Genomic DNA, 26,885 nt, shown 5'->3' on the forward strand with positions numbered 1-26,885 from the left:
GGGCTTTCCTCCTAGGCTGGCTTTGAACTGTGATCCTCAGATCTCAGCATTCTAAGTCTCTAGGATTACAGGCATGAAGCACTGGCACCAGGCCAGACAATATTTTTAATTTTCATAAGGACAGAGTCTTGCCATGTTCCCTGAGATCGTCCTGCCTCGGTCTCCTCATGTAGCTGAGATTATAGATATGTATCATTGCTATAGCTGCTGCAGACCTTATAAAGGAGAAATAGTTATTGTAAGTTAATTTTACAATGAATAAAAGATAGATCTTTTATAAACTTTTGAACCAAAAGAATCTGACAATTTTCTAGGTCAAAGACAAAAACTAATATAATATTTGACCTAAATGTTGTTACAACACTTTACAGAAGGACTTTTTACCCTGCTGAGTATATTATTTCTAGAAGCATAATCTCACTAACCCCTTTCTCCATTATGTTTTCTTCCTTAGCCTTGGGCATCTATGGTAAACTAGCTTCCACCCATTATCCTACTCTTTCAGTTGAAGAAGAAAGCTACTTACAGATGTTTACTACTGGGGTACCACTCAGTTGATTCATTGTCTAAGTCAATACACTTACTAAACTCATTCCATTGTCTGTTCTAGGGAAAAGAAACCAGGTTAGTCCTAGAACACCTTCCTTACCACCTGCTGAAACTTCAGCAAAGTTGTTAGATTGGTGCTTCCTGAAATGCAGGCAACCTTGATGATCCACTCTAAAAAATCTTCATACTATGTTACTGAGCACTTCTGCTATAAAGTACATTTTACCTGGTGCTTTTAGTCCATCCCTGAAATTCCCCAGAAAGTATCTCAAGGTTACCTAATTTTTCAAACTGAACAAACATTATCTCTGCCCTTTATGGAATACATATGACAAAATGCAATAGATGACTTCTACCTGACTTCTTTAAAAAGATGATTTCAAGGTAAAAGTGAAAAATTTTCAAAACATAAACTTTTCAGTCATAATAAGAAATAAACAGAGTATACTTTTGGACATACTCATGATTTATTTCCCCCAGATATGATCATGTTTTTTTCTCTTTTAAAATCATGCTATGCTATTATTATGTCTTGCAAAAAAATTAGATCCAAAATAATGACTACTTCTAAATAAATTAGGAAAAACAGTATTAGATTTCTGTCCCCCAAATAAAGAGCACTTTTCCATGAATCTTTATAGAGAAACTGGGAAGACAGAGGGAGAAATATTTGCCAAGTACTTTTTAAAACATAAATTGATCCTTAAATTATTAGTAATGAGTGATGTCATTCATACATTATTCCTTTGCTTTGTCAAAAGTTTACACTTGAGAAAATACCCTATGACTACTGCTCAAGATAGTTTCCTTGTTAAGCTTTCTGTCTCTCACTGTAGGCGATTAGAACACATGTTTTTACAGTGATTAGTTAATCTATAGAAAATAGAATAATTTACTCTTGTTTCATCAGAGCATACGGTTTTGGTTATTCTAATTTCTTGTTGCTGCTAATGAAATATATAACATGCCTGGAAGAAAAAAAAAAAACAATTGCAGGGTCTAGGGTCTGAACATTCAGATTATTTTGCTGAGAATTCATTTTGCACTCTCTGTCTTCTAAGGGCTCATAGGAGGGCAGCAATGCTCCTGGGTATCTGAGATGTGTTTCAGGATTCTGCCTTGCAGGGCCTAGAGAACTCAGTTGACGAGGTCTATGGGTCTGTCCTTGCAGTCAGCAGTCACCTAGATATTCCTTGTGAGGCTAAAAACTTCAATGGGTCTGTTCAGCCACCATCCCAGGGTGAGAATGTACCCCACTCTGGAAAACCTAAGGGTCTCTTTTTCCTTGGAGTGTCATGGGATTTGGAGATTGACATCTGAGGAGAAGATCTTCCCCTTGCTGCCTTCCCTTTCCATCACTGATAGGGAAGAAGAATAGGAAGGGCAGGTATGTTCATTAGGAATGAAATGCCCTGGCAGAAGCAGCAATACAAATACTAAGGCAAGTGAGTTGAAGATGCTCATGGCTTTCAGAGCCTCCAGAGGGCATCATGTATTTTTCTGGCCTATAAAGAGGAAATTTTTATGGATCGCTGTATACACACAACTCCTCTCTCTTTTCTTTATAAAGGGTGTAATTACAATTAATGTGTGAAAGGAGACAGAAGGCAGGATGGCCATTTTTCCTTACTCCTGGGCTTCTGGCAGATCTTGCTCCCTGAAGTCTGACTTGAAGAAACAAAATCTGGACAAATGGGAAGATAGATGGGCTCAGGCTGGAGAGTTGACCTGGATGTCACCTCCCCTGCTTACCCAGGTCCATGCTTTTGGAGGCTTTCAGGTTAATTGATTCAGGCTGCCTGGCTGGCGTCACGGATCTGAAATTGATGTGCTGATCTGGAAAGTATGCTGCCGAATCCACCCCAGAGCTGTGGAAAGAAGCCGTACATCATATTTAGGTTTATAGAAAAATCTTTGGGTGGGGGGGGGACGGAGGGGAGAGAGAGAGAAAGAAAGAGAGAGAGAGAGAGATCTTATTTTCAACATAGCTCCCCAGCACTCTTTTGGTAGCTAGTAGTCATGTGTTTTAGGCAAATTCTGTTTTCATGTATTGTATCACGTGGATCAATTTAAATGAAATATTCTCCAGCTAATACAATGTTTTACTCTTCACTGATTTCTGCTAATTGGGATCTGGCTGTCCCATATATAACTTTAAGTGGGTGAGGGGTGCAGGACATCAGCAGATCATAGCAGCGCCCAGAAGTGGACTAAGCACACCCTTCCTTTGAAAACAAGTGAGAGCTGTGTCCTTATAGAAAACCACCTTGTTGATTGACGGATGGCCATGGGAGTTTGATTGTTTCCCGTATTTAAGCCTATCTTCTAAAACTCCTGTTAATGCTGAGCAGAAACATCTGCCCATCAGTAATACCAAAGGAAGGCACAGAAAAAGTACAGTTGACAATTTACTCACAAAATATATCAAGTACCATTACAGATTTCTTAGTACTTATGTTCAGTCTCAAAGAATTTCCTTTCTGTTGACTATTTTATTTATTTTGCTTGAGGATGAAAGGCATTATATAAAGGAATGAAAGAAAATGGCTTATATCTTGATCCAGAAATAAATTATATTCATATTCTATTCATAAATTAAATTACAACTACTTTCTCCCTCTGTAGGGAGACTGTTAAGAAAGTACATGTGGCTTATTTCAACATAACTTCTATCATAAGCTTGTATACAGTGACAACCCAAAGAATCCACAGGACATGTGAAATGACTGAGGTTGAGTCCCTCAAAGTTAGGGTCTGATAGTTTAATTAACCAGCCAACAAGAAACTGCTTTGGATGAGAATCCTAAAATGTACAGCGGAATGTTGACTTTTAAACAAAACATCCCAGAGTTAAGTTTAACATTTTTCCTTGAAACTCATCCATCATTTCTATTTCATATTCTCTGACATCAATGTTAAAATGAATATTTGTCAATAATAAAATTGATGAGTGAATAAGTAGACCCCATTACTATAATACAGAAGTCCCATGACAAGAACTACAATGCAGTGTTCAAAGGCCAGAGCTCTGGGACAGATTGGTGCAGTTTAAATCCTGGCTCTGCTACTTACTGGATGTGTGACCTGGGTAAGTTATTGGACACCTTTGTGTTTTGGTATTCTCATGTGTAAAATGAATCTAATTATACTCTCTACCTTACAGGTGGCTAAGACAATACGATGAGTTATGATTTCGAAGGTTCAGAGATGAGTCTGGTACATAGTAAATGCCATAGAAATGTGGAGTTTTCACAAAGGAGGAGGCAACAATGCTTGATAAGAAATGTACTCATTATCTTGCCCATGTAATTGTAACCCCTCTGTATGGTATTTTCACAATAAAAAAAAGAAATGTGGAGTTTTCAGATAAGCAAGTAAATAAATAGAACAACTTTTGCTTACCAAATGACTCTACATTTTTTGGCTATTTGTTTTAATTTCCTTTGCTATTTCTAATTTTGTCAGACTGAGGAGGGCTGCAATGAACAATCTTTCTTATTCAGAAGAGCAATATAGTATGATAAGGTAAAGGGCTGGAATGATATCAACACATACAGCCTCAGTTTCCTCACCCACACAATATACAGTAATATAATTACTCTGTCAAATTGTTGTGAAGATTAAAAATTGAACACATGTTAATGCTGAAAGTATTGGCTGTCATAAAACAAAGGAGGGGGTAACAATGTTCGACAAAAATGTACTTATTACCTTACTCATGTAACTGTAACCCCTCTGTACAGCATCTTTGCAATAAAATAAAATTTTAAAAAAAGAGCTCAAGCGACATGAAAGTAGTATGGGCTTCTTTCTTGGTATTTTAGTACATTCTCAAGTGATGAAGTGATTGATAAGTAAAAAGTACTAGATCTGGTGTCTAGTAACAGCAGAACATGACAATTATGTATAAAAATCCTTGGACCTATTTGGAATTATTGATGCTGGTGTAATCTAATAGCGATGTTCTCATTAAATTTTTTTTTTTTGCCTCACTTTAAAAAGAGTTCTGAGATGGTTAGAGAACATGAGCTTCTCCTTGAGCCTTAGTGTTAGAGAAGTACTTGCCTTCAAATGTGTCATTCGACCTTTTTGCACTTAGTTTTTCTTCCTTTGATCTCTTGTGACAATGTGGATTTAGTGTCAGAAAGACTCATGGCCTTTATAGAATCAAAGAACTTAAGAACTACCAGGGATTAAAGGTCCCCTCATCTTTGAGATAAGACTCTGAGGCCTGAAGAGAAGGACTGATGGTCTAAGGTCACACAGCTGGCCAAGGGCAGAGCCTCCACCAGAACCACAAGCTTTGGCTAAATTGGTGGTCATTCAAGGATATAGCTGTTAGCATACTTAATTCACAGAAATCAAGCCTTTCACTTTAAGTACAGATTTGTTCCCTATGCAAATTTCCTTCTAGGAAATTTGAGTGGTATATATCATGAAATAAAAGAAAAACAAGTAGTTAATCAAAACAGATGCTGTATGTTATAACAAGAACCTTGAGGGAGGAGGTTTAGGATCAACATGAATTTTCCTCTTTACAAGGAAGATCACACTGCATTTAAAGTGGTGTGCTCCAGGCAAAGTGTGGGAATCTACCCAACTGAGAAATATACTGATTGCTCCAGTTCATTGTCTTAGATGACTAAATTTATTGTTTTAGAGTATCATAGTACAACTAGGCAATAATTGACATATTGATCATCAGGGTTCCGATTTTCTCATACTCCTGAGATATAAAGGTCCCAACATCATTTTAAAAATAGGTGGCAATGTTATGTGTTATAGTTTTCGTGAAGGGAGGTCATCAGAAAGTGATTTGATTTCATATAAATATTGGAATATTATGAAGAATAATTAGAGTAATACAAGCTGCGTTGTAACCTAAATGTAACCATATATAGTATTCATCGTTATATAAACATGTATATAATTATGTCCAAGAATTTGATCATCCTATCTGTTTCCATTATTTTGAAGGTGTACAATTTGAAAACCTTCAGCAGAAAGACCCCACTTGCCACAGTAAAGAATGGGAATGCAAAATAAAGCTGATGTAAGATTGGCAGATATCGAAGGAAGGATGTGAGTGTGATGTAAGGTATTATGGGATGAGAGCCAATGTGAACATATAGGGAACAGAAGTTAGGAGTGCAGTATTGAATTAGCTAATGTGAAAATATTTTAGACATGCAAGTTAGACTTGTAACATGGTTTGTAATTTTATGCTACATATCAAAAGTGTTTAGAGTGAGAAGCTGACACAATGATTAAGTATAAACGATGACATATTTTAATTTTGAAGGGAGTTAGCATGTGCTTATGGCTGAATGGGCTGCTTTGGAGGCTGTGGGAAGCTAGAAGCTGACAGCAGGCCAAAGACATGTCCTAGATAAAGGCTGTGTTTTCAGCATGAACAACCAGGGAATCTATCAAATAGAAATGATACTCAATGTCAAATTATGCTGCACAATGAATAAATAAGGGTAGCATGAAACATATGCCAGTGGTCCTGAATATGGTGACAAACAAGGAATATGAACGAGAGTGAAAAGCAAGTGACTATCTGAGAGCCAGGGGGAAAATTTGAGAGGCATGCTTAAAAATTTAAAAAATAATAACATCTGAAGTCTCAGGTTACCTGTGAGCCCATGATTAGACTCCTACAATTGACTAAGGAGCGGGAATGAATGCAGGTCATGTGTGTGAGATAAAGAGACAGAGAATGAAAAAAAAAACTAAGCAAGTGGCGGATGAGCAAATGCTAAGTTGTTAATAATATTCAGTATAGACTGTCTGCTGTTGATCTGCCTTAAATTATTCTTGACATCTCTAAATAAAAATGTTTTTTCTTTGTATTTGTTTGATATTTAGACACATATCGAAACTTTTCTCTAATAATCAGTGGCATAATAGCAGAAATAAGTTCATTTTGAATCCCATTTTCATTTTGATTTCATGTACATGCATTAAACTTGTTCAAACTTGGTTTTTCCTCTCCAGGCTATTGTAGTTTTCTGCTCTTCAAAACCAGCTCCCCCAAAGCATCACACTTCCTTTACAGAGGCCTTTTATTGTTTTTTTTTTAAAGATAGGATATTCCCTATGTTCAACCTTCCTGGCTCCCTGCCAGTCAGTCCTTCCTCCACCCCAAGCTTCACACATCCAAACCCCACTGCTACTGGTCACCTTGGCAACGCAGCAGCTTGCAGGGTGGCGCAGGTCACAGGCTCCCAGGAGGGGGAGAGCTGCAAGCTTAAGACTTGTTCCTTCCCTCTCTCTACAAAATGTCTGTCTTTCCTATCCACCCATGCAGCTTCTCCCTCTCTTCCTACCCTGCTGTTTTCTTCCTATTCCCAAGTCTAAAATACTTCTTCCATCCTCCCAACTGAAATTGCTCAGGGCCTGAACTGTCATGACTGGGCTTGAAACCCTCTAATACCTCTCCACTGCTTTGAGAAGAAGCAACTGGTCAGGGACCATGGCAGTCAACACCCAACCTGCTGGTTCTTTCCCCAGGTGCATATGCTGCACGTGGTGCCTGCCTCCTGGTCTTCTAAACTCAACTTGCCACTTCACGGTTACATGGGGTCCTTTCCACTCTCCATGAAATCTAGTCAAACTCCCTTCTAGTGTAACCAACCTTGACCATACAGGCAGAGTTGGTGGTTCAAGCCTCTGGGATCCGGTGATATTTTATAATGCTGAGTAGGCTACATCATAATTACTTGTGTATGTGTTTCAATAAGAGAATATTGATTTTTTTTTTGGCAGAGATGCTTTCTGATCCATTCTAGTGCCTTCTACAGTATCTGGCTCAAAGCTTCAGAGATACTTTTCTGACTAGATGAATTAGTGAATATATGACCTAATGATCAAGTAATGCACAGCCAAAGAGCAGAATAAAGACAGAAATTTCAGACTTCTGACTGAAAGGAAGTGAATGTTGATATTTAAGGGCACAGTTCTAGCAGTGTTGAGGATAGAAGCTGAAACTCATATGTCAGGAAGGAAAGGGTGGCAAGGAAGGTTTTCAGCAATGAGGTCCAACAGAAGCTTTTCATGCTATCCTGCCCCCCAAATCACTGAGGAATTTGCTTAGAAGAAAGGGGAAGGGAAGAAATCTTGAGGAGACACTGATGCCGCAGAAGCAGTTGCTAAAACCTAACAGTCATATCTATGATATCCCTGAACTGCCTCTTTCCTCTGAAGGTTCTTCATAGCCTCCATTCACCCAATCTCTGATAGACACAATGGAAACTGGGTTTCACCATCCCTATTGTCTGTTAATACTCAATATGATTTTACTATCTAACCAATGAGGTCTAGGTACTTCATCCTGACATGGTGGGCTTTATTATCTGGCCAATTAGGCACAATGTAAGTTGTGTAGAGCATTGTACTTCCCATATCTTCAGTGTTCCTTCTGCTCATCCTTCCCTTTTGACAGCCCCTTCCTTCCTGGACTTACTTCACACCCTCCTTCTCCTCCTCAGTCATGACGGAAGGTTCAGCTTGAATACCTTGTGTCACTTGATTTGTCAACCTGCACATATCCTCCTCAGACTCAGATGCCCCAAACACTTAAACTTTACCCTCTGGTAAGTTCCATTTTGTAGCTTGTGTTCTAGCCACTTTGCCCACAAACACTCTGGCTTCTCGATGCCAGGGTTTCTATCTGATTCGTTTTTGTGCCATCCCAATGGTTTTATACATAACATAATGAATGAAATTATTTCTGAAATGGATTCTTTTATGCCACCGAAGTGTCATTTGGAATTTGGATTTCAGGCAGGAAATAAAAATCAATGAAAAATAAATAAATACATCCACATGTTCTTTTAAGAAGGCTTCAGAGATTCTGATCTAGAACATTGTTGTGACTATGAACCTAGTTCACAAAATGGTATTTGAGCAGATAACTGATTTCAAAAATATCAGAATCAGAGATGGCTAAATGTAGGTAAGCTTCCATCTAATAGAGTTAGCTATACTCTTGTGTTGCTTTATTTTTTAGCAGGTTGTATTTAAAAAGCATAATAGGAATGTCACTAACTTTGCTGGAAGAAATTTCACAGGATTACCATGGGATGCAGAGTAGAACAAAACACACAGTTTTAAACAGCCATAATAAATATAGAAAATAGCAAAGAGACAATTTAATGATTTTTAACACTCATCAGAAGAACAAAAATCTATGAATTCCACTAGTCAAATAGTATGTATGCTTAGTAAATCTTCCTCTCTCATGCTTGTGTGATTCTAAAACCTATTGATTTTTTAGTTTCTATTACAGAATGGATATAATATTGGGTACCTTTTTTCAATATTTTAGGTTATATGGTGCAGCTTTAAATTTTAGATTCCATTAACTTTCTTGGAACATATATTTTAAAAATACCTTTAGGGTTTGCCAATAACAAAGGGAAAAAACCCTAAGCTTTCTGTTGTCTTAGTTTTATTGTCTACCTTCTTATATATAACTTTTCTTTGAGCTCTACTGCTAGAGTTTTCAAACCCGTGAAAGAAAAGTCAACCATTTTCGTCAATACTTTAATAAGATGAGTCTTAACAAGCTATGCTGTTAAAAGAAACATTCACTGGAAAAGAATTATAGATACTCTGAGATTTCTATTCTGGAAAGAAATAGAGTTAAAATAAGGTTGCTGAGTTTTCCCAGAAAAACCCTAACGGGGTACATTTATGATATATCATTTCATCGATACCTATGGCTGTAATCTTCAAGGCCCAATTCCAGACCAGGATGTGGTGGCAAGGATGGTGGTTCTTCACTCTCAGCCCATCCGTCACTGGGAAGCAATAGGTCTATAAACAAAGAACAAATGAAGCTGTAGTAAACTGGAGGCAGAACTATTCAGTGCCTGATTTTGCTCCAGCCTATCTCTCAGATACAATTTTAACCAACACATAAACCTGCCTTGAAATAAATAAAAGCCTCATCTGGAACCAAAGGATTTGCTTGAAAGTGAATATTCCCTGTAGCAGAAAATGTAGGTTCACTAAAATGGGTCTAGCCTAGGGGATCTGTTGCCCACCCTAGCAAATTAAGTGCATACATCTCATCTATCTATGCATCTCCTATCTATGAAAGGTCGACACGTACTTACTGGTTATTATTTGGGTCAGACTAACAGAGACATGACTTTTATGCCTTACTTTTTTGTTGTTGTTGTTTGTTTTTTTAGGAATGAGACTATAATGACTAATTGGAACTATATGGTGATTTAGGTATTTATCTGAACAACAAAAACACTTTAAAAACCCCCTAGACCTTGAGATACAGAATATTTTTTCAGTATTTGGACAAAGTGTGGGGGAGGACTAGTTCCTTTTTCTACATGAGCTATAGTAGAAACACTTGGGTTTTAGGTTTTATAAGCAAAAGATGGGTCTGAATTTTCATTTCCTGCTTAATAAAAACAGATTTCCAGGCTAGTCTAATACTAGAAAAATAACACGTCTCAATTACTACAACCAAGAACAAAATTGGATGAGATCTTGTATATCATACATTGTGTTAAGAATTGTATACATCATTTCATTTCATACTCAGGATAATAATATCAACTAGTATATGAAATCATTGTAGAGTATCCTATTTAATAGAATGATTTTTACAGCAAGACATATCCATTTCCATTCCTGGTTCCTATGATACAGTGTGCCTTGGGTACGTTACTCAACTTCTCCATGCTCTAGTCTTTAAGTCCATAAAGTGGAGATAAGCATCTGTTTATTGGGGATTAGGAATATACCATAGCAGGGCAGCACTTGCCTAGCTTGCATGAGGTTGTTGGTTTTATCCCTAGCACCATAAACTCATGAGGCAAAGTGTTACAACATTACATCACTGTAAAGGGATTATTATCCATAAATAGTGAATTCTATTTTGCATCTATTTAACTAGATAACTGATAAGATGTGGCTCCTATCTGTCTCTGGTTGAGAGAATATGACAAAAACCTCTCTACCCTTGAGAACTATTGCTGGTAACAGCACCTGGTTTTATTTGTCCATCTACCAGGTCTGGCAAGAGGTACCATTATTCTGGGGCTTTCTGGGTAAAGCAGATTGCCTTCTTTAATGTAGGTGTGGCTCATCTAGTATGCTGAAGATCTGAGTAGAACAAAAAGTTGAATTTTTCCCTGAGTAGGAGAGAACTCTTCTCCCTGACCAACATTAATCGAGGAGAGTGGATTGTTACTGAGTTTGGACTTGCACTATTAATGTGTGCTCTTCCTGGATTGCAAGGCTTCAAACCTCTGGATGGGAGCCCAGCTTTATCTTTCTTGGTTCTGAGGTCACTGGGCTCACATCATTAGAGCTACACACATCAGCTGTGCCGAATCTATAGTTTAGTGGTCCACTTTTCAGAACTTAGGGTCATCATCCTCCATAACCACAAGAACCTATTTCTTATGATAAATCTCTTCATTTGCACCCATACCAGTTGGTTCTGTTTCTCTGGAGAACCTTGAGAGGACACACAGCAAGGACTTGCACCTGGCTCTGATATCCAGGCGGTAATGGAGAAGGTGGTGGCAGGGCTGACATGTTCCTGAAAATGAGGCTCAAAGCCAGGGATCTGATCAGAAGGTGTCAGAGCAGGATGAGAATGATGCCTCTGCCAATGATCCAGTGATTTGGTAATGGTGCGCATGGTCAAGAACGCAGATATTTAACTAAAGGACATAGAGCAGGTCTATACTGTATACAGAGACAAGGGACACAATGGGCCAAGATCTTCCAGCTGGTTTACATCTTTCAACCCAAACCTCTCTGTCTTGCACACTGGTGATAAACACAGATGTGAGCATGTAACCTGCTTTCTCTAACTCACTTCCACTGCATATAGTTGCATACTGAATAAAGATCTCTGTTCTTGTTTTCATTTCCTAAGATATATTTTATGACCATAGCAGTGGGCTTATCTGACTCTATGTCTTTACTTACACAATTATAAAACCCACTCCACCTGTTAAAGCCTACTTTCAATGTCACTTACTGTGCCTAGGATATGTTAGTACTTTTACAGTAGTGGCAAAAAGAACATTTTCTTCCTGGTACATAGCTGGGTGTTAGCCTTATGTATTCTATACCAGTTCTTTCTATATGTTAAGTTCTTACTATATGTTAAATGATTCCTGTGTTACATTTTTTTCACATGCTATGTTTAAATTAAACCATGTATTTATTTATCTACCAAGCTATCATCCAATCATCTGCATTTCTCTTATTAGACCATGGATAATTTCTTCCATGCCCTCTCTGTTCCTTCCTCCTTTTCTTCACCCTCTTCTGAATTTTGAATTTACTGTAGTTACTACTTTAATTTTTAGTGCATTCATATGATCCATACCTTTTTTTCTTTAAGTGATGATGGGATTAGAGGAAAGTCTACTGGTTGACCCTACATTCTTGGTATAGTTTTAAACATAATATTCAGATGTTGTACTTTTCTTGATTCAAATACCCATGTGAAAGCCTAGAATTCTGTAGACATATTTCTATAAACATTATTTTTAGATTTGATTTCATTGAGTATATAAGGTATACTCTGAATGTTCACTCTATATATACACCTGTGAATGGGAGTATTTGTATCTACTTAATTGACAGAGAAATGGTCATCCTTTCATTGTTTTTTGGTGGGCTTCAGTATGCCAAATCCAGACCAGAAAAGATAGGTAAATGAGAGTCTGTCTTTAGAGAAGGGGTTAGCGAGTTCTATCCCTGTTCTAGAGTTAGCCCAGCACCTGGCTTTGTAAATGAAGTTTCACTGAACATATATTACCTGCCTGTTTGTTTATGGATAGTCTGTCACTGATGCTGTACTACCATGGCAGAACTGAGTTGTAAAAGACCCCATAGTCTCCAAAGCCAGCCGTATTTAATACTTAGTCTTTTAAGGACAAGAGTTTGATAACTGTTGCCTTAGTCTTCTTGAGGGCAAATTATCACTGCATTCATCTTCATATCCCTGATTCTGTGCTCTGGACCATGGGGGTATCCAGTCAACATTAGTCATGCAGCAAAGCATAATTCAGTTTCTAGTCACCACTGCAGACAGTGCCTTCTATGTTATAGAGGGGTGGATACATGTTGGTTTCCAGAAGAATACACACATGATGAAGAATTGTATGCATCTTTGAAAGACTCCAAGGAATATGGATTTAATGAAATGGAGCACAGAAGTGAAACATTTGATTTGAGGTGAGGAGGAAAGGCTAAATTTTGTGGGCAATGCTGAGCAGACTTGGGGCAATGCGTGACTAGGTTGGACTAGAACTAAAATTAGAGGGGGTGTAGGAGATCACACAAAAAACGGAGAGCAATATCAGGAGAGGTAATGGAGGACCAGAGGCACATTGCACTTAGGCTATTATTCAGTCCAGGGTTCAATGCACTACCAAGACTCCTCGGAAACCACAGTGTTGGTGCACCTCATTACCATTCAAATGCTTAATAGGATTTTATAGTCAGCCCCTGGGACACAGCCTCCATCCTTATTACTATCTTGGAGCTCCACGTTTATTCCAAAACAGACACTGCACGCAGTTCTCCAACACAAATGTGAATTTTCTGCTGTTGCAATTTCTACAAATGTTAGGTCTAAAAATGCCTTTTCGGTGTAACAGCTTGAAAGGAATAAAAGAAATAAAGTACTCAGTGAACTGTGGGTGGTATGTACTATTATTATAAAAATAGATGGAACACAGAATATCAACATTGGATTTTTAAATATACAAAGGAAAGGGAAAAAGAGAAGAAAAAAAGCTAATGTTTTGGCTGCACCAGTTCCTCCCCTCACTAGACATTACATTTTGTCAGGTTTGTCTTAATCTTCTTTTTCTAAAGCAAGGCCTTAAAATATCAGTAGTAGTAAGGCGATGCTGGGGTTCACGAATCTCAGTGACCTTTGCCATCTTATATGGCTCTGGAATAAAACTCAGAAACTCTGTTGCAACAATGAGAAGTACAAAATGTCATGTCAAAACCAGCTTTACAATGTCGGTGTGTGTGGGGGGTGGGGGGGGTATGATTGGGTGGGGGGGAGGGGGGAGGCTGGGAAGGGAGGTGAAGGGTAAACAAAGGAGGAGGCTGCAATGCTTGGTAAGAAATGTATGCATTATCCTGCTCATGTAATTGTAACCCCTCTGTACAGTATGTTCTCAAATAAAATAAAATAAAATTAAAAAAAAAAAAGAAACTCAGAAACTCTGACATAAAACTATATTTTCCAACAGAAACAAAAAAAAACTATTAAAATAAAAATGAAACAATAAACATGATCTTTTATTTTCTTCTTTAGGGATACTGGGGTTTGACTCAAGCTGGTAGGCAAGTAGTCCACCACTTCTGTCATACCCCAACTCCTCTTTCAGATAGTTATCTTGTCTTTTGGCCATAGGCTGGCCTCAGTCTGTGATCTTCCTCCTCTTCCTCCTGGGTAGCTAGGATTATAGGTAAGAGCTACCACATCTGGCTATCATAATATCCTTCTACAATACAATCTTTATTAATTCTAATATAATTCTTCTAAGTCAGCAAGTTTATTTACAAAGAGAATTTCATCTGGTGTGCATCATAAATTGATTGACTCTATGTTTTGTTTTGTTTTGGTTTTTTGTCGGTCGTGGAGCTTGAACTCTGGGCTTGGGTGCTGTCCCTGTGCTCTTCAGCTCAAGGCCAGAGCTCTACCTCTTGAGCCACAGCACAGTTTTCTAGTGGATTATTGGAGATAAGAATCTCAGGGACTTTCCTGCCCTGGCTGGCTTTGAACCGTGATCCTCATATCTCAGCCTCTTGAGTAGTTAGGATTATAGGTGTGAGCCACTGGCACCCAGCTTGACTCTATGTTTTGATGAATCTGTTTCTAAACTACTATCCCATAATAACAAATGTTTTTTTCTCTATTAAAAAAATAAGTTTACCCGGGTGCTGGTAGCTCATGCCTGTAATCCTAGTTACTTAGGAGGCTGAGATCTGAGGATTTCAATTTCAAGACAGGAAAGTCCATGGGACTCTTATCTCTGTAATAATTACCAGCAGAAAACTGGAAGCAGCACTGTGACTTAAAGTGGTGGAGTGCAAGACTTGAGCTAAAAGACAGGGACAGCATGTAGGCCCTGAGTTCAAGCCCCACAACTGAAAGAAGAACAAAGTTTAGGTTTTGAGTCAGGCTTTGAAGACACTAGAATTTTTTTTAATTCTTGTCAGGTGATATACAGACAGGTTACAGTTACATAAGTAAGGAACAAGTGCATTTCTTGTCAAACTTGTTACCCCTTCCCTCATTTTTCTCCCACTTTCACTCCCCTCCCAACGCCCCCATCCAAATGGTACAAATTATTCCAGAATATTGTCTTATGAATATCGCTGTTGCATTGGTTCCCCCCTTGCCCATTGTCTCACTATTTTGTTGTTCCCCTTCCCTCCCCTTCCCTTCCCTAATTCAGATAAATGTATATACAATACCAAGGTACCAAAATCAAATACAGTGACAACAGGGGATATACCATAGGGGGAAGAACATACAAAAGAAACAAAAAAATCACATAATACATTAAAAACAACAACACTACTAGCTTGGAGAACTGAGATGAGAAAGAAAGGGAAGGAGGTCCCTTGGAAGTAGCGATCTGCATGTTTATTTTTAGTAGTGTCCAGGGTGTTCTGTCTTGATCTATAGCTCAGGAGGGGGAGAGTAAGAAAAATCTCCTAGTGATTGTGGTCATTTGTGCCTGAGGGACACTTTCTTTCAGTACAGGGACAAAGTATAAACACTCTATTGAAGCTCCAAAGCAGAGCAGATCCTTGGTATCTATGACTATATGGTTCCAACCATGCCATTCAACTTCTGTTAAAGACATGCCATCTTTCAACAAATATGATGCTCTCAGTTGCCACTTAAATTACTCAAGTTCTGTATCCTTTTTTGCCTGGGGAGGATGGTTATAACTTTCCCCTTGTATTTAGATACCACTCACTTTTTTGTGAGGTTTATTTTGTCAAACTTAAACAAGAAGAAAGACTCAGCAAGTCACACAAACATCTAAATACAATTGGCAATCATGCAGGACTGACTGGGAACTTCTCCACACCTCATTTGAGCTGAACAATACACATATTTAAATTAGAAAGTCTTTGAAATTTCTTTTGATTTTTAAATTAATTATTATTTTTAACTGCAGTGTACTTGGTTAGCAGCCTTATTATATTGTAACTATTTGGGTGGACAGCAGGGAATAGGTACTGGGACTAGAACTCAGGGGTTGGGCAATGCCCCTTAGTTTTTTGTTTGTTTGTTGCTTAAGCTTAGCCCTCTACTACTTGAGCCACAAGCCTACTTACATAGTTTCATTAGTTAATGGGAAATAAGTCTCATGGATTTTCCTACCCAGGCAGTCTGAACCACAATTCCCAGATCTCAGCTTCCTGAGTAATTAGGAATACCGACACGATCCACTAGCACCTGGCTATATTGCTACATTTTACCTTAGCATGTGCTTCAAGTATATTTTATCACTTAAATTTCATTTTCTATATGTATCTTTATACTTTGGCTATTTGTACAGTTCTTTTAAGATTGCCATGTTATTTTAGAGATATTCTTCTATTTCCTTGAGTACAACAATATCTCCTAAAAATTTTTTTCATGACTATCACTTTAGTATTGATTCTTCATAGGTAATAAAAATGAACCAAGAAAGGGGTAAACGTGACCCAAGTATTTTTGGATGGCACTGATAAAATTAGCAATGAAACCCTCAACTCAGTCACTGAAAACATGTTGCTTGAGAACTGAATGCCAAACACATTATTATATCTTAATGTAGATGTCCATGTTTGAGATCTTAACATGGGCATAGTAGAAAGAAGGTTGTTATATGTTGTAGAAGACCTGTTTCTTCTTGATTGTGTGGCTATTAAGACTGTAGGTCTTAGAAGAAGATCTTGTTCTGTCAAGAAGACTTTCGCTGGCTTACACCTGTCATCCTTGCTGCATGCAAGTTGAGATCAGGTGGATGTAGGCTTCAGGAGAGGCCAGGACATCTTCAAGACTCCATCTCGGTGGAAGAAGCTGGTTTGGGCAGTACATATCTGCCATCCCAGTTATGAGGCGAGACTCAAAATACTCGTATTTTGCTCCAGGCCTATATCAATTCAGGAATCAGGAGCCTACTTTAAAAATAATCCGTGCAAAAAAGTGCATGAGTTGTAGCTCACTTGTAGAGCCATGGCTAGCAAGAGTAAGGCCCTGAGTTCAAGTCTCACTGACTTCTTCCCTCACATGTCCAAGTTTAAGTTCTTGAAGGTGACAAAGATATGCTGAGTATTTCTATATGTGGATACAAAGGAAAGTCTGCACCTAAGAGGCATTGGTAGAAGGAGGTGGGACAATATCAATAGTTTCAGAGGACCAATGTGTGTCAGAGCTTGAGCTGTGGCTTAGGATAAGACAGAAGATAGGAATTAAGTCTAGGCCCTCTGTGTATCCAGTACACCATCCTGGGTAAATTACTCCCACTGATCTTCTATTTCTTCATATATAAAGTAAGATAATTATATTACCCACTTTGTGCGCATCTATTGATTAACCTGGTACATAGTAGCCAGCAAACACTTAATAAATGGGAACAGCTGTGGCTACCTCTGTGGCTAAAATGGAGGGATCCAGAAGAAGAAAATAAACAAACATCCTCCCTTTCAGATGGAATAACTGAATGACAGAACAATCTCAGACTTACAAATCCATTCTGACAAAGTAAGATTGGACCTATTTGGAACTTGTTCCCATGCAGCTAAATTTTGTAACACCTTCAAAGCATCCCAAATGTAAGTGAATAATAACATAGTATTTGTAGCTACCTCCACTTAATAGAAGACTGTGCCATATTGAATGAGAAACTACAATATTCAGTTTGGTATGACGTTCATAATGGACTATTGATTAAAACAGAAACTTCTTTAACATTATATATAGTACATTTCACTTTTAATTTCATTTTATGTGTACATATTTGCATGTACAAGACTTGAAAGATACACATAAAATATTATTGATTGAGAGCTTTGATAGATAGAAGTATGAGTAATATTAAATTTTCATTTTATTGCTTTTCTCTAAATGTTCTACAATGAATATGTATGCATTGCTTTGCAATGTAAGAAACGAAAGTTACTAGAGAAAGTAGATACAGGGAGATTAAATACTTTTCCTGGTAACCTGAAGTAGAAGTAGTTTTTGGAAAATAGTAAAGAAAACCTAGAGATTTTTTTAAACATGTGGATTTATTTCTGAGAACTGTGCTTCATAGCCAACAATAAGAGAAAGGAAGACAAAAACAGAAACATCTTCCTACACTATGGATTCAAGTTATGGTATTTGACTATAGACTACATTTGTTTTACAATCAAGCATAAATCTGGGAGCCCTAGTCTAATATAAGCATAAACACATTTAGATATACTTGGTAACTTTCAATATTAAAAGATCTTTAAGCAACGAACAGTTTGCCATCTTTGATTCTCTAGTCATGGTTTGTTTTATGTGTAACCCTCCATGTTTGGGGCAGCGAGCATAGAAACTGTCACTTAAACGGGAGACCTTGCCAGGAATATGATTCACAGGTTCTGAGTCAGCTCTGCCACCCTCCTCTCAGCGCTGGTGATTCTCAGTAAGAGTGTCTGCACTTAGTCTAATTAAATCCTCTTTGTCCCATTTAAAAAAAATAAATGAAAAGGCACTTTTGGGTTTCCTTACTACTTTTACAATGGATGAAAGCAGATAGACTCTTACCTTTCTGTTTATCTTGTAGACTGTAAGTGCCAAATGGATGTAATAGACTACCATCGTTTCTCCTGGAGGGGCTGAGAGCGTTTTGACAGTTCTCAAAGCATGGCTTGGGCAGTGCTCCACACTCTGCAAACTCCTATGGGAGACAAATAAAAATTACATTTGCTTTTTAAAAATAGGTTCCAGCTTGGTTAAATGATAAGTGATAGAATGATCGATATATGAATCATCTTTCAAGAGTATCCAGCAGGTACTCTTCAACTGTGGAAAATCAAAATGGCCCTATCAGTTAAAACATCTTTGAATATGAAATAATAATAATAAAAAACCTACTGACATTGTAGTGTTAAGGATTAGGGGTGCTGATAGCCAACACAAAAGAGGATTAACTTTATTATTCCTTCCCCCACTTACAACTGGCTTCTTTCACATTTTCTTCCATCTGGGAGTACAGCTTGTGGCAGTGTCAATAGAAGAATGCAGTTCATGCCAAGGGTGTCTCTGTGCCAACCAGCTGGCTCCTCTCTCCCTCTCCCCTCCCCCTCCCCTCTCCCTCCCAGCTAAGTCCTGAGCTCTAGGACAAGTCCAAGCCCAAGCAATTTTGCCACAAAAATGTTGAGAGTGTGTCCCACACCAGATCTTTGGCCAGGAGCTAAAACAAACTGCTTTGACAATGCCAGACAGTGGTTCTCCTGAGATTCTCTTTTCTTCCTCCCCGCCACCCCCCCTCCCCATATTTCTCCCCTTTGTGCTTGGATTGTGACAGTCTGTAAACAAATTCACAGTTTTCTTCAAACTGCTGTATCCGGAATAACACCACACAAACCATCTTCCCCAGGTGCTGAAGAGGTACTAGGAGGCAGCCAATTACAGAGAACTCTAGCTATTTTTTTTTTCCAAGAGGATTATGCCATAGAGGAGAACTGGGGTTTGCTCTTGTTCATATTATTTGTTTTCCCTAACAGATTTCAAGGAAGTAAATGATTTGGAAGTCATTTCATAGCTGTTCCCTTGACCATTGGTGAGAAGAACATGTCACAAACAAGAACACAGCTCTGATTCCCAAAGCACTTTGCTCTGGGAAAGCATTTGGCTAAAGTAATACATTTGATTTATATTATTTCCTTCTTAGTTACAAAAATTCAGTGTCTAGCAAAACAACATATCTTAACCACTCCATTTCTGCAGGCTTTACAATTAAAATGTTTTCACTGTAGAAGGGCCTTTCCTTTTCCGTGAAGGGATAACATTTCTCTCATACCCAAGGTGTTTATTTGTTGCTCCTCAATGCTAGTAAAACCCGGTCAGGTATGGGGGAACCCGTGCCTTCACTTGGAGGGAAAAGTAGAAATGGCAGCACACAGGAGGAGGACTTGAATTGCAATGGCCCACAGGATCTTCATTTAACAATAGCAACAAGAACAACAAGAAAATTTTTTTTCTGCTCTCCCGGCTCTTTGATAAATGACACAATCAATATCCCAACAACTGATCAGTAAGCAGCCTAATTAAAGTATTCAGCCTGTAAAATAGAGCTGTCATGGAGCCCTCCATTAGTGTCCTAGCCAATAAAAAATATAATGGATTTTTAAACATATTCTGTCTCTACCAAGATGGGCTGGCAACAGAGAGGAAAATGTTTTGGGGAGAGGGAAAAACAAAACCAGGTCATAACCCATTTTTTAATACCAGGTCTCTAGGCTCAAATAGAATTACAATTGAACCTCAAGCTCATCCTTTGAAAAACATTCTTCTGTTTAAAATGATTCTGATTCAATCAAGGGCTTGTTATGTATTCTTCATGAAGATCTCATCAAAACTGTTTACTGATTTTGTATAACTGGGTAATGTGGGGGGGGGGAGGAACCCAGCAACTTTTTTATATTTTGACTTTTCTTAAGTAGCTTCTTCAATTTTTTAAATATCAATATAAGGCTCAAGCAGCCACTGTGTTGTTCTTGCCAAATCTAACTAATTGATTTGCCCGAATGCCTGAATAGTGCTGAGACCTTTTTAGGTATAGATGTATTTTCTTTTTCTTTTAATTTGTAGTGGAAGCAATTGCTGCTCCATGGGAGAATACACAAAAAGCAGGAGCACACAACATATGCTCTGACACAGTAAAACACAGATTTGGGAGATCAAATAGCTGCATTTTTTTCAAATTTAATAAAGATAAGCTGTAGTTGAGGCTGCTGTCTTTATATGAAATAATGCTCTTTAATCTTCAGGGTACCACAGAGATTCTCAATAGCTGAGAGTCAAGTGCCTACTTGTTCCCCATGGAAAGCTTGTAAATATTAGGGAAAGAAAATGGATCTTGTTTAAATGTCCTCATAAAAATTGCTTTTTGCCCCACTTCCTATTCCTAATCGATTCCCCAGTGAACTGTATTAGCAAGACACTTCTGAGGATGAGCAACAAACTGAAAGTTAATACTTTCTTCTGATGGAGCAATGTGCATCCACTCTAGACTGTAGGAATTAAGATGAAATATCTGAAAAGAAGCAGACACTGGTGGGTGGTAAAGTGTTCTAGGAGCTAACATATTGCATTTAACCACTAGCATCCATCCATCCATGTGTTTACATGTGTGAAATTAGGAAAAGGGGAGGCATGGGTATAGCTAAGTCTTTTCAACCATATCCATTTCTTTCTTTTCTCTTTTGTTCTTCACATGTGTATGCTTCTCTGGAGAAGTGGTCTTCCATTTTTTTCTATTAGTTCAGGTGTTTTGTTAAATGAAATCATAAGGGAGTGCTAATATGCAGATTCCTAGGAGGGATGACCAAGGCCCGCCGTCCATCTTGTCTAATAAGTGAGTTCTATGGAATTCAGGGGCTCTAAGAGCCTGATGGAGCCCCTTCTTTCATGGTAGAAAGCAGTAAATAAGGGCATTTAAAGTATGTATGTAAGGGAAACCCATTAAGTATTCATAGAAGATTCTGTCACTTAACCAAATGCAAACGTTGAAAATGAGCTTCTTCATTATATATAGTCTACAGTAATTGGCCAATTTACATTTATTTAAGATCTAAAAGGTTATGTAAAGGAAAGTGTAAAAGGTACAGTTACTCTTTTCAATCACTGATAATAGTAACAAGTAAGAGAGTTTATTATTTCATCTCTCAAGACCTGCTCTTTCAGATGAAGTAAATCTGTTTTCAGATGTAATGTTCTCTTTTATTCAACACACTTATTATGTATCAGTTAAGTGCTGCAAAATGAAGATACATTAATGAACAAAGGAGGGGGTGGAAATGAACAAAGAGGGGGGCGGGGAGGAGAAACAACATTGGTCATGGACACATACTGGGCACTTACATACATATATAGTTCCATAACCAGAAAATGGTAAACTTAGGATTTTTTTTTTTTTGTCAGTCATGGGGCCTGAACTCTGGGCCTAGGCGCTGTCCTCAAGTCTTCAGCTCAAGGCTAGTGCTCTACCACTTGAGCCATAGAGCCACTTCTGGCTTTTTCTGCTTATGTGGTGCTAAGGAATTGAACCCAGGGCCTCATGCATGCAAGGCAAGCACTCTATCCCTGAGCTACCTTCCCAGCCTGAAATTTAGGATTTTTTACTCTAGTAATCCAGAATTTCAGAGGCAAGTTTTTAACCATAAGGGTCTCACCACTACCCACTATTTAATCTTTCCATTTTTAAATTTTAAGTTCAATTTACAAATATTTCATATTAATACTATTAATAGCATTGTTTTATTTTGCATACTATTATATTACACAAACATATTTTGGCCTTAAAAAATCTGGATATGATAGTGAGATTCACTGACATTTTCCATAGGGTTTACTACCATTAACTTTTTCTTCATTTTATTTTTTCCTAAAGTAATTGTTAGGAACATTTCATAACTATTTTTCATATGTAAGGGAAAATAATGTTTGAAGAACACTTTACATTTAGAATTTTATAAAAGTGTAATGTTTAGGGATATGAGCAATCAAGATTATTTTATGTTTACACATCGTGTATAAGTGGGAATATTATTATTTTTTTTAATTTAATTTTATTTTATTTGAGAACATACTGTACAGAGGGGTTACAATTACATGGGCAGGATAATGCATACATTTCTTACCAAGCATTGCAGCCTCCTTAAGTGGGAATATTATTAACATTATAAAGTCTATACAGAAATCATGATAAAATATTTTTAAAAATAAGACTTCTACCTATTTAATATGAAGCAAGAAGCTTGCTCAATGGATCAAATTTCAACTTCATTAAGTTTCAAATTTCTGTTACCTCTCTGCAAATTATCAGGGAGAATATAGAGTGCTGACTGTATTAAATGATCTTCAAATTAAATATTGTACATGTCTGGTCAGGAACTCTGTAAGGTGTGGACATTACTAGGATATCAACTAACAAGTACATACAGATGTTTATGCACAAGTCTCGAGCTCTAGGAATTTTTGGAGGAATAATAAAGGAAAATACGGGCCTGGTACATTTGATAAATACCTTACTTCATATACACATATTTATATATTCTAGTAATACCTAAAGTATACAATCACCTCAGGTTCTGATGTATCTATCAGAACCCATCTCAGACAAAATCTCCCAACTGAAGAATTGCTATGAGTCAGGGAAGTTTGTACATTCTGGTAGCCATTTGCTTATGTAAATCAAGATGTGCATCACCTCCATTTGTTTCTCTGGCCGCCTTAGAATCACCAACTGGGTCATCCCTCGTATGTTTCCCTCCATGGACATTGATCGTCTAAGTGTTTCCATAGCCTCATGGTTGGACTTTCCCAGAAGAGCTTCCCCATTAACTGCAATCAGCTGGTCATTCATTCGCAGACGACCATCCTAAGGCAGAGGAAAGATAAATGGTGTGAAGCAGGAAACAAACAAACAAACAAGAAAGCATGGTGATGACATGGAGCTGTTTGAGAGAAAAGTTCAAGTATAAAAATGAGAGAAAGAGAGAGAGAGAAATACCTCAGCTATTAAGAATGATTTATTTTCCATAGCAGTAAAAGGTTCTGGAGCTTATCAAACAGTCACAAATCCTAACAATAATGAGTCATATGAAGGAATATTTTTAGAAACCTTAGACATTTGTATTTGTATTATGTCTTTTACTCTTTTTTGTGGCAAACATACTATGCTAGTTTGGTTCTGCCATTTTCTTTGGCAGGGAACATGTTCTCTCAAGGGAAAGAGTTTTTATAAAGAAGAGGAGGTAGTCACATCTCTCCGGATGAGAGAGGGCTTGTGTTTTCAGGCACTGAGAAACATCATGCTTCAAAGTCGCGGGCTTGTCAGTAGTCATGTGTCTCCTGGATATTGTTGCTAGCTCTATTAAATGTCACTTAAAAAATTCTCATGTAATTTCCTCTAACACAAGAATAAGTCGCTAGCCTGCTAGTCTGCAAAAAGAACACAGAGATGTGTAGTGAAGGACCAATTTGCCTTGATATCTTCCTGCAGAAAAGCGTGACAAAGGGACTTGTCAAGCTATTTCCAGGGAAGCTCTGGCTGATAAGTACTTTCCCCCCTCAGCATCAAGTAGAAGGGACAATGTGTGCAACACAGCACAAAGAATCCCTTTATGGGAATAGGTGGTACAGACTCTGGTCCTCATCACTTTTCTAGGCTCTAATCATCTTCAGCCAGACGTCCCTCCCAGCAGTAGTTAATAAGCTAGGGTGTCCTTTTTGCTAAGCAGAGAACCTGGGGACACCTATCTGCTAACTAGGCAGCTTAGGAATAAAGAGACTTAACATGTTGACAGGTAGACTGGGGATATACTCTCTACCTGTTATCTACCCAGGTGGAAAGTTATTCCATCTAGTACAGACACCATTAGGAATATTATTAGGCTGCTGCTGTTAATACACTTAACAGAAATATCAGTAGGTGTTTACAGCAGTTTGTCTTTCCAGAGAATTCTTTCAATAACTGTCTCTAGGAATTCTCATATAACCCAAGAATTTGAGACGATTTGTGTTTGTATAAACATTTTACCTAAGTAAGTAAGGAAATAAATAAATGAAATGAAATAGAGAAGTATTGCAACTTGCCCTAGGTAACCACAAGAAGTCAGACAAACTTAAGTTTAGATTCGATGGACTTGGTTCATCAGTATCTTGACTATAGGTCCCTTTCACCCCTGCTCTCGAGTACAGTTGTACAACAAGAAGTTAAAGAAGAACAAATGTAGGATTCTGTAGTGAGAAATATATGAAACCTATGTTCAAACTAACAGAATAAAATCTGGAGAAATGAGAAAATCAAGCATACAGTAAACAATAGAAACAAACCATACAGCCTTAGGAGAGCAATCTGTGGACAGGCTGATAAACTTGGACCAGCACAACAGCAGATGGCTAGAGAAAGTCCCTCTGCTGATTACAGGGAGAAAGGAGAGAGAGAGAGAGAGAGAGAGAGAGAGAGAGAGAGAGAGAGAGGAGGGAGGAGAGGGAGGAACAAGGGAGGGGGAGGGGGAAAGAGAGAGAGAACCTGCTGTTGTTCTGTACAGCTAATGCTCTTGCAGGGCTGTAATGCCTGTCACCTGCTGGGTGGGGTGTTGGCCACCCACAAGGGTCCCTGCCCACTGGAGGGTGAAACTGACCTGGCAAGGCAAGGCAAGACAATGGTGCAAATTCACAGAGGCAAATTATTGAAGTGGACTGCTTTGACACAGCATAATGTCCCTAATGTCTCTCTTGTTTTCCCACTTCACTTAACTTTTACCCTAATTTGGAGCAAGTCTGGAAATGAGATTTACAGGAAAGGCTAATGATCAAGATAGAAATCTTTCCTCTTAACAACATTTCCATGAGGACACAAGGAAAAAAATATGAATAAAGCCCCATAAAATGAAATAAAACAAAACAACTTTAATATTTTGCCCTGGTCCAGTGAGGCATGACTGGAGAAATTATTCTATTTAATCATGAATGGAAATAGGATTACTGTGCTATAAACCTTGAGGAGTGGCTGGAAGGCTGTGAAAGAGGAGGAGGAAGCAGGGATCCTCAAGCTGGTAACTAACAGGAAGTGAGATCCAGTGTCCATGTGGGTAGAGGCATAGTCTGGGATGCTTCATCCATGATGACAAGAAGTAGCAAGATAAAGATTGAAAGGGAGCAAGGGGAATGAAGTCTGAGTGAGATTCCCACCTATTGTGAGCCTTGACTCTGAAGTAAAATCAAGGTCAGGGTGAACTGGTAGACCTCAAATAAAATGTGAGAAGAACATTTTTTTTCTTATGGAATCAACAGGTATTAAAACACATTTTTTTATTTTCAAGTGCATCCTAAGTTTCAAGCTTATAGAATTATATTCAAGTAGGATATGTTTACTATAAGTAGGTCAAAAAAAAAAAAAAAAAAGGAAAGAAAATTCAAGTCACCCCAGAGCAGCTAGAATTTTTTTTTCCGGAGACATTCACATTTATCACGTGTCACTAGAGAGTTGTGGGTGAGATAAAGAAGCCACACACACTTAGTGTGTACTTTTTATTTGTAAGACAAATGATGGGTAATTTCATTAATGGTGATGCCAGTAAGCACCATGTTGTCCTAACATTTAGAATATAATCACAGAATTTAGAGCTGAAAGGGTCCGTAGGGGTCATCCATTTATGGATGAATAATATAATGCCCAAAGAGGCCAAGGAACCATTTATCTAACACCTATTAAGTGAAGGCATGTCCATATATTAGGACTTGCTCCACCCATTAAGGTCAGAGTTGGCATAGAATTGGTCTAAGTCCTTAAGGCAACAATGATCTTATTAATTAGACCAGTCTGTCTTCATAGATAACAATGACCCCACAGGGGTAATGTTTTAAGGAGGCAAGACTTTCAAAACCAGAGAGGGCAATATATCTCAGATGTCTTCTTGAAGAGAACACTACTTGAAATCCAGACAGAGAAGTCATGGAGCATTACATATCCTATCTTCTTCTGAACACCTAATATAAGCCATTCCTTGTACAAATGTTTCCAATACTTTTTTCCTACTCGTTTTTCCCAATAACTGTGTTGTAAACACTACCTCCCACTATGCAAGAGATATAAAAACTTACCTCAGATAAACTCGGTAACTTGACAGCTAGCTCTTCTTATTTCTGAGGGTAAGGGCATATACCTATTATGCTTCTAAAATCACAGTTGTAAAGGTGTTTAAGGGCATACAAAATAGTAGTAGCCATTATTTAAAATGTTTCCACTCTGTATAGTCATTGCACTTATCCCCTACCATCCCTTCCCTCCCCGCCTACCCAACTCCTCCCTTCCCCCACCAAGTTATAACCCCTGTTTTCACCGTATTTGATGTCAGTGCTCTGCATCTTGTATATACACTTCTCTAGTTTGGGGAGGGGAAGGGAAAAAAACAAAATGCTTAAATAGGGATACAGGTTGACCTATTGTAACAGTGACATGTCCAAAACACTATGTTGAAAAACGAACTTTGCAGTTTAAGCTGGGGTGGGGGGGTGGGTAGTTGTGGACATGGGATGGAAGGGATGG

The 26,885-nt window shown here is 38.1% G+C and overlaps 1 protein-coding gene across 2 annotated transcripts in view; it reads right to left on the minus strand.

Moving 5' to 3' along the window:
- Positions 1-26,885, minus strand: part of Pard3b (par-3 family cell polarity regulator beta) — a 971,067-nt gene that overhangs the window by 397,664 nt on the left and 546,518 nt on the right. For both annotated transcript variants that reach the window (XM_042679102.1, XM_042679101.1), the window contains exons 12-15: positions 23,040-23,210; positions 18,371-18,503; positions 9,273-9,372; positions 2,302-2,417 (exon numbers count right to left, since the gene is read on the minus strand). In XM_042679102.1, the coding sequence (XP_042535036.1) occupies positions 2,302-2,417; positions 9,273-9,372; positions 18,371-18,503; positions 23,040-23,210 (520 nt within the window). The remainder of the gene's footprint in view (positions 1-2,301; positions 2,418-9,272; positions 9,373-18,370; positions 18,504-23,039; positions 23,211-26,885) is intronic.

The sequence above is a fragment of the Dipodomys spectabilis genome, unplaced genomic scaffold, assembly GCF_019054845.1.
Source record: "Dipodomys spectabilis isolate Male_0828 unplaced genomic scaffold, ASM1905484v1 ptg000051l, whole genome shotgun sequence".
NCBI classification, from domain to species: Eukaryota; Metazoa; Chordata; class Mammalia; order Rodentia; family Heteromyidae; genus Dipodomys; species Dipodomys spectabilis.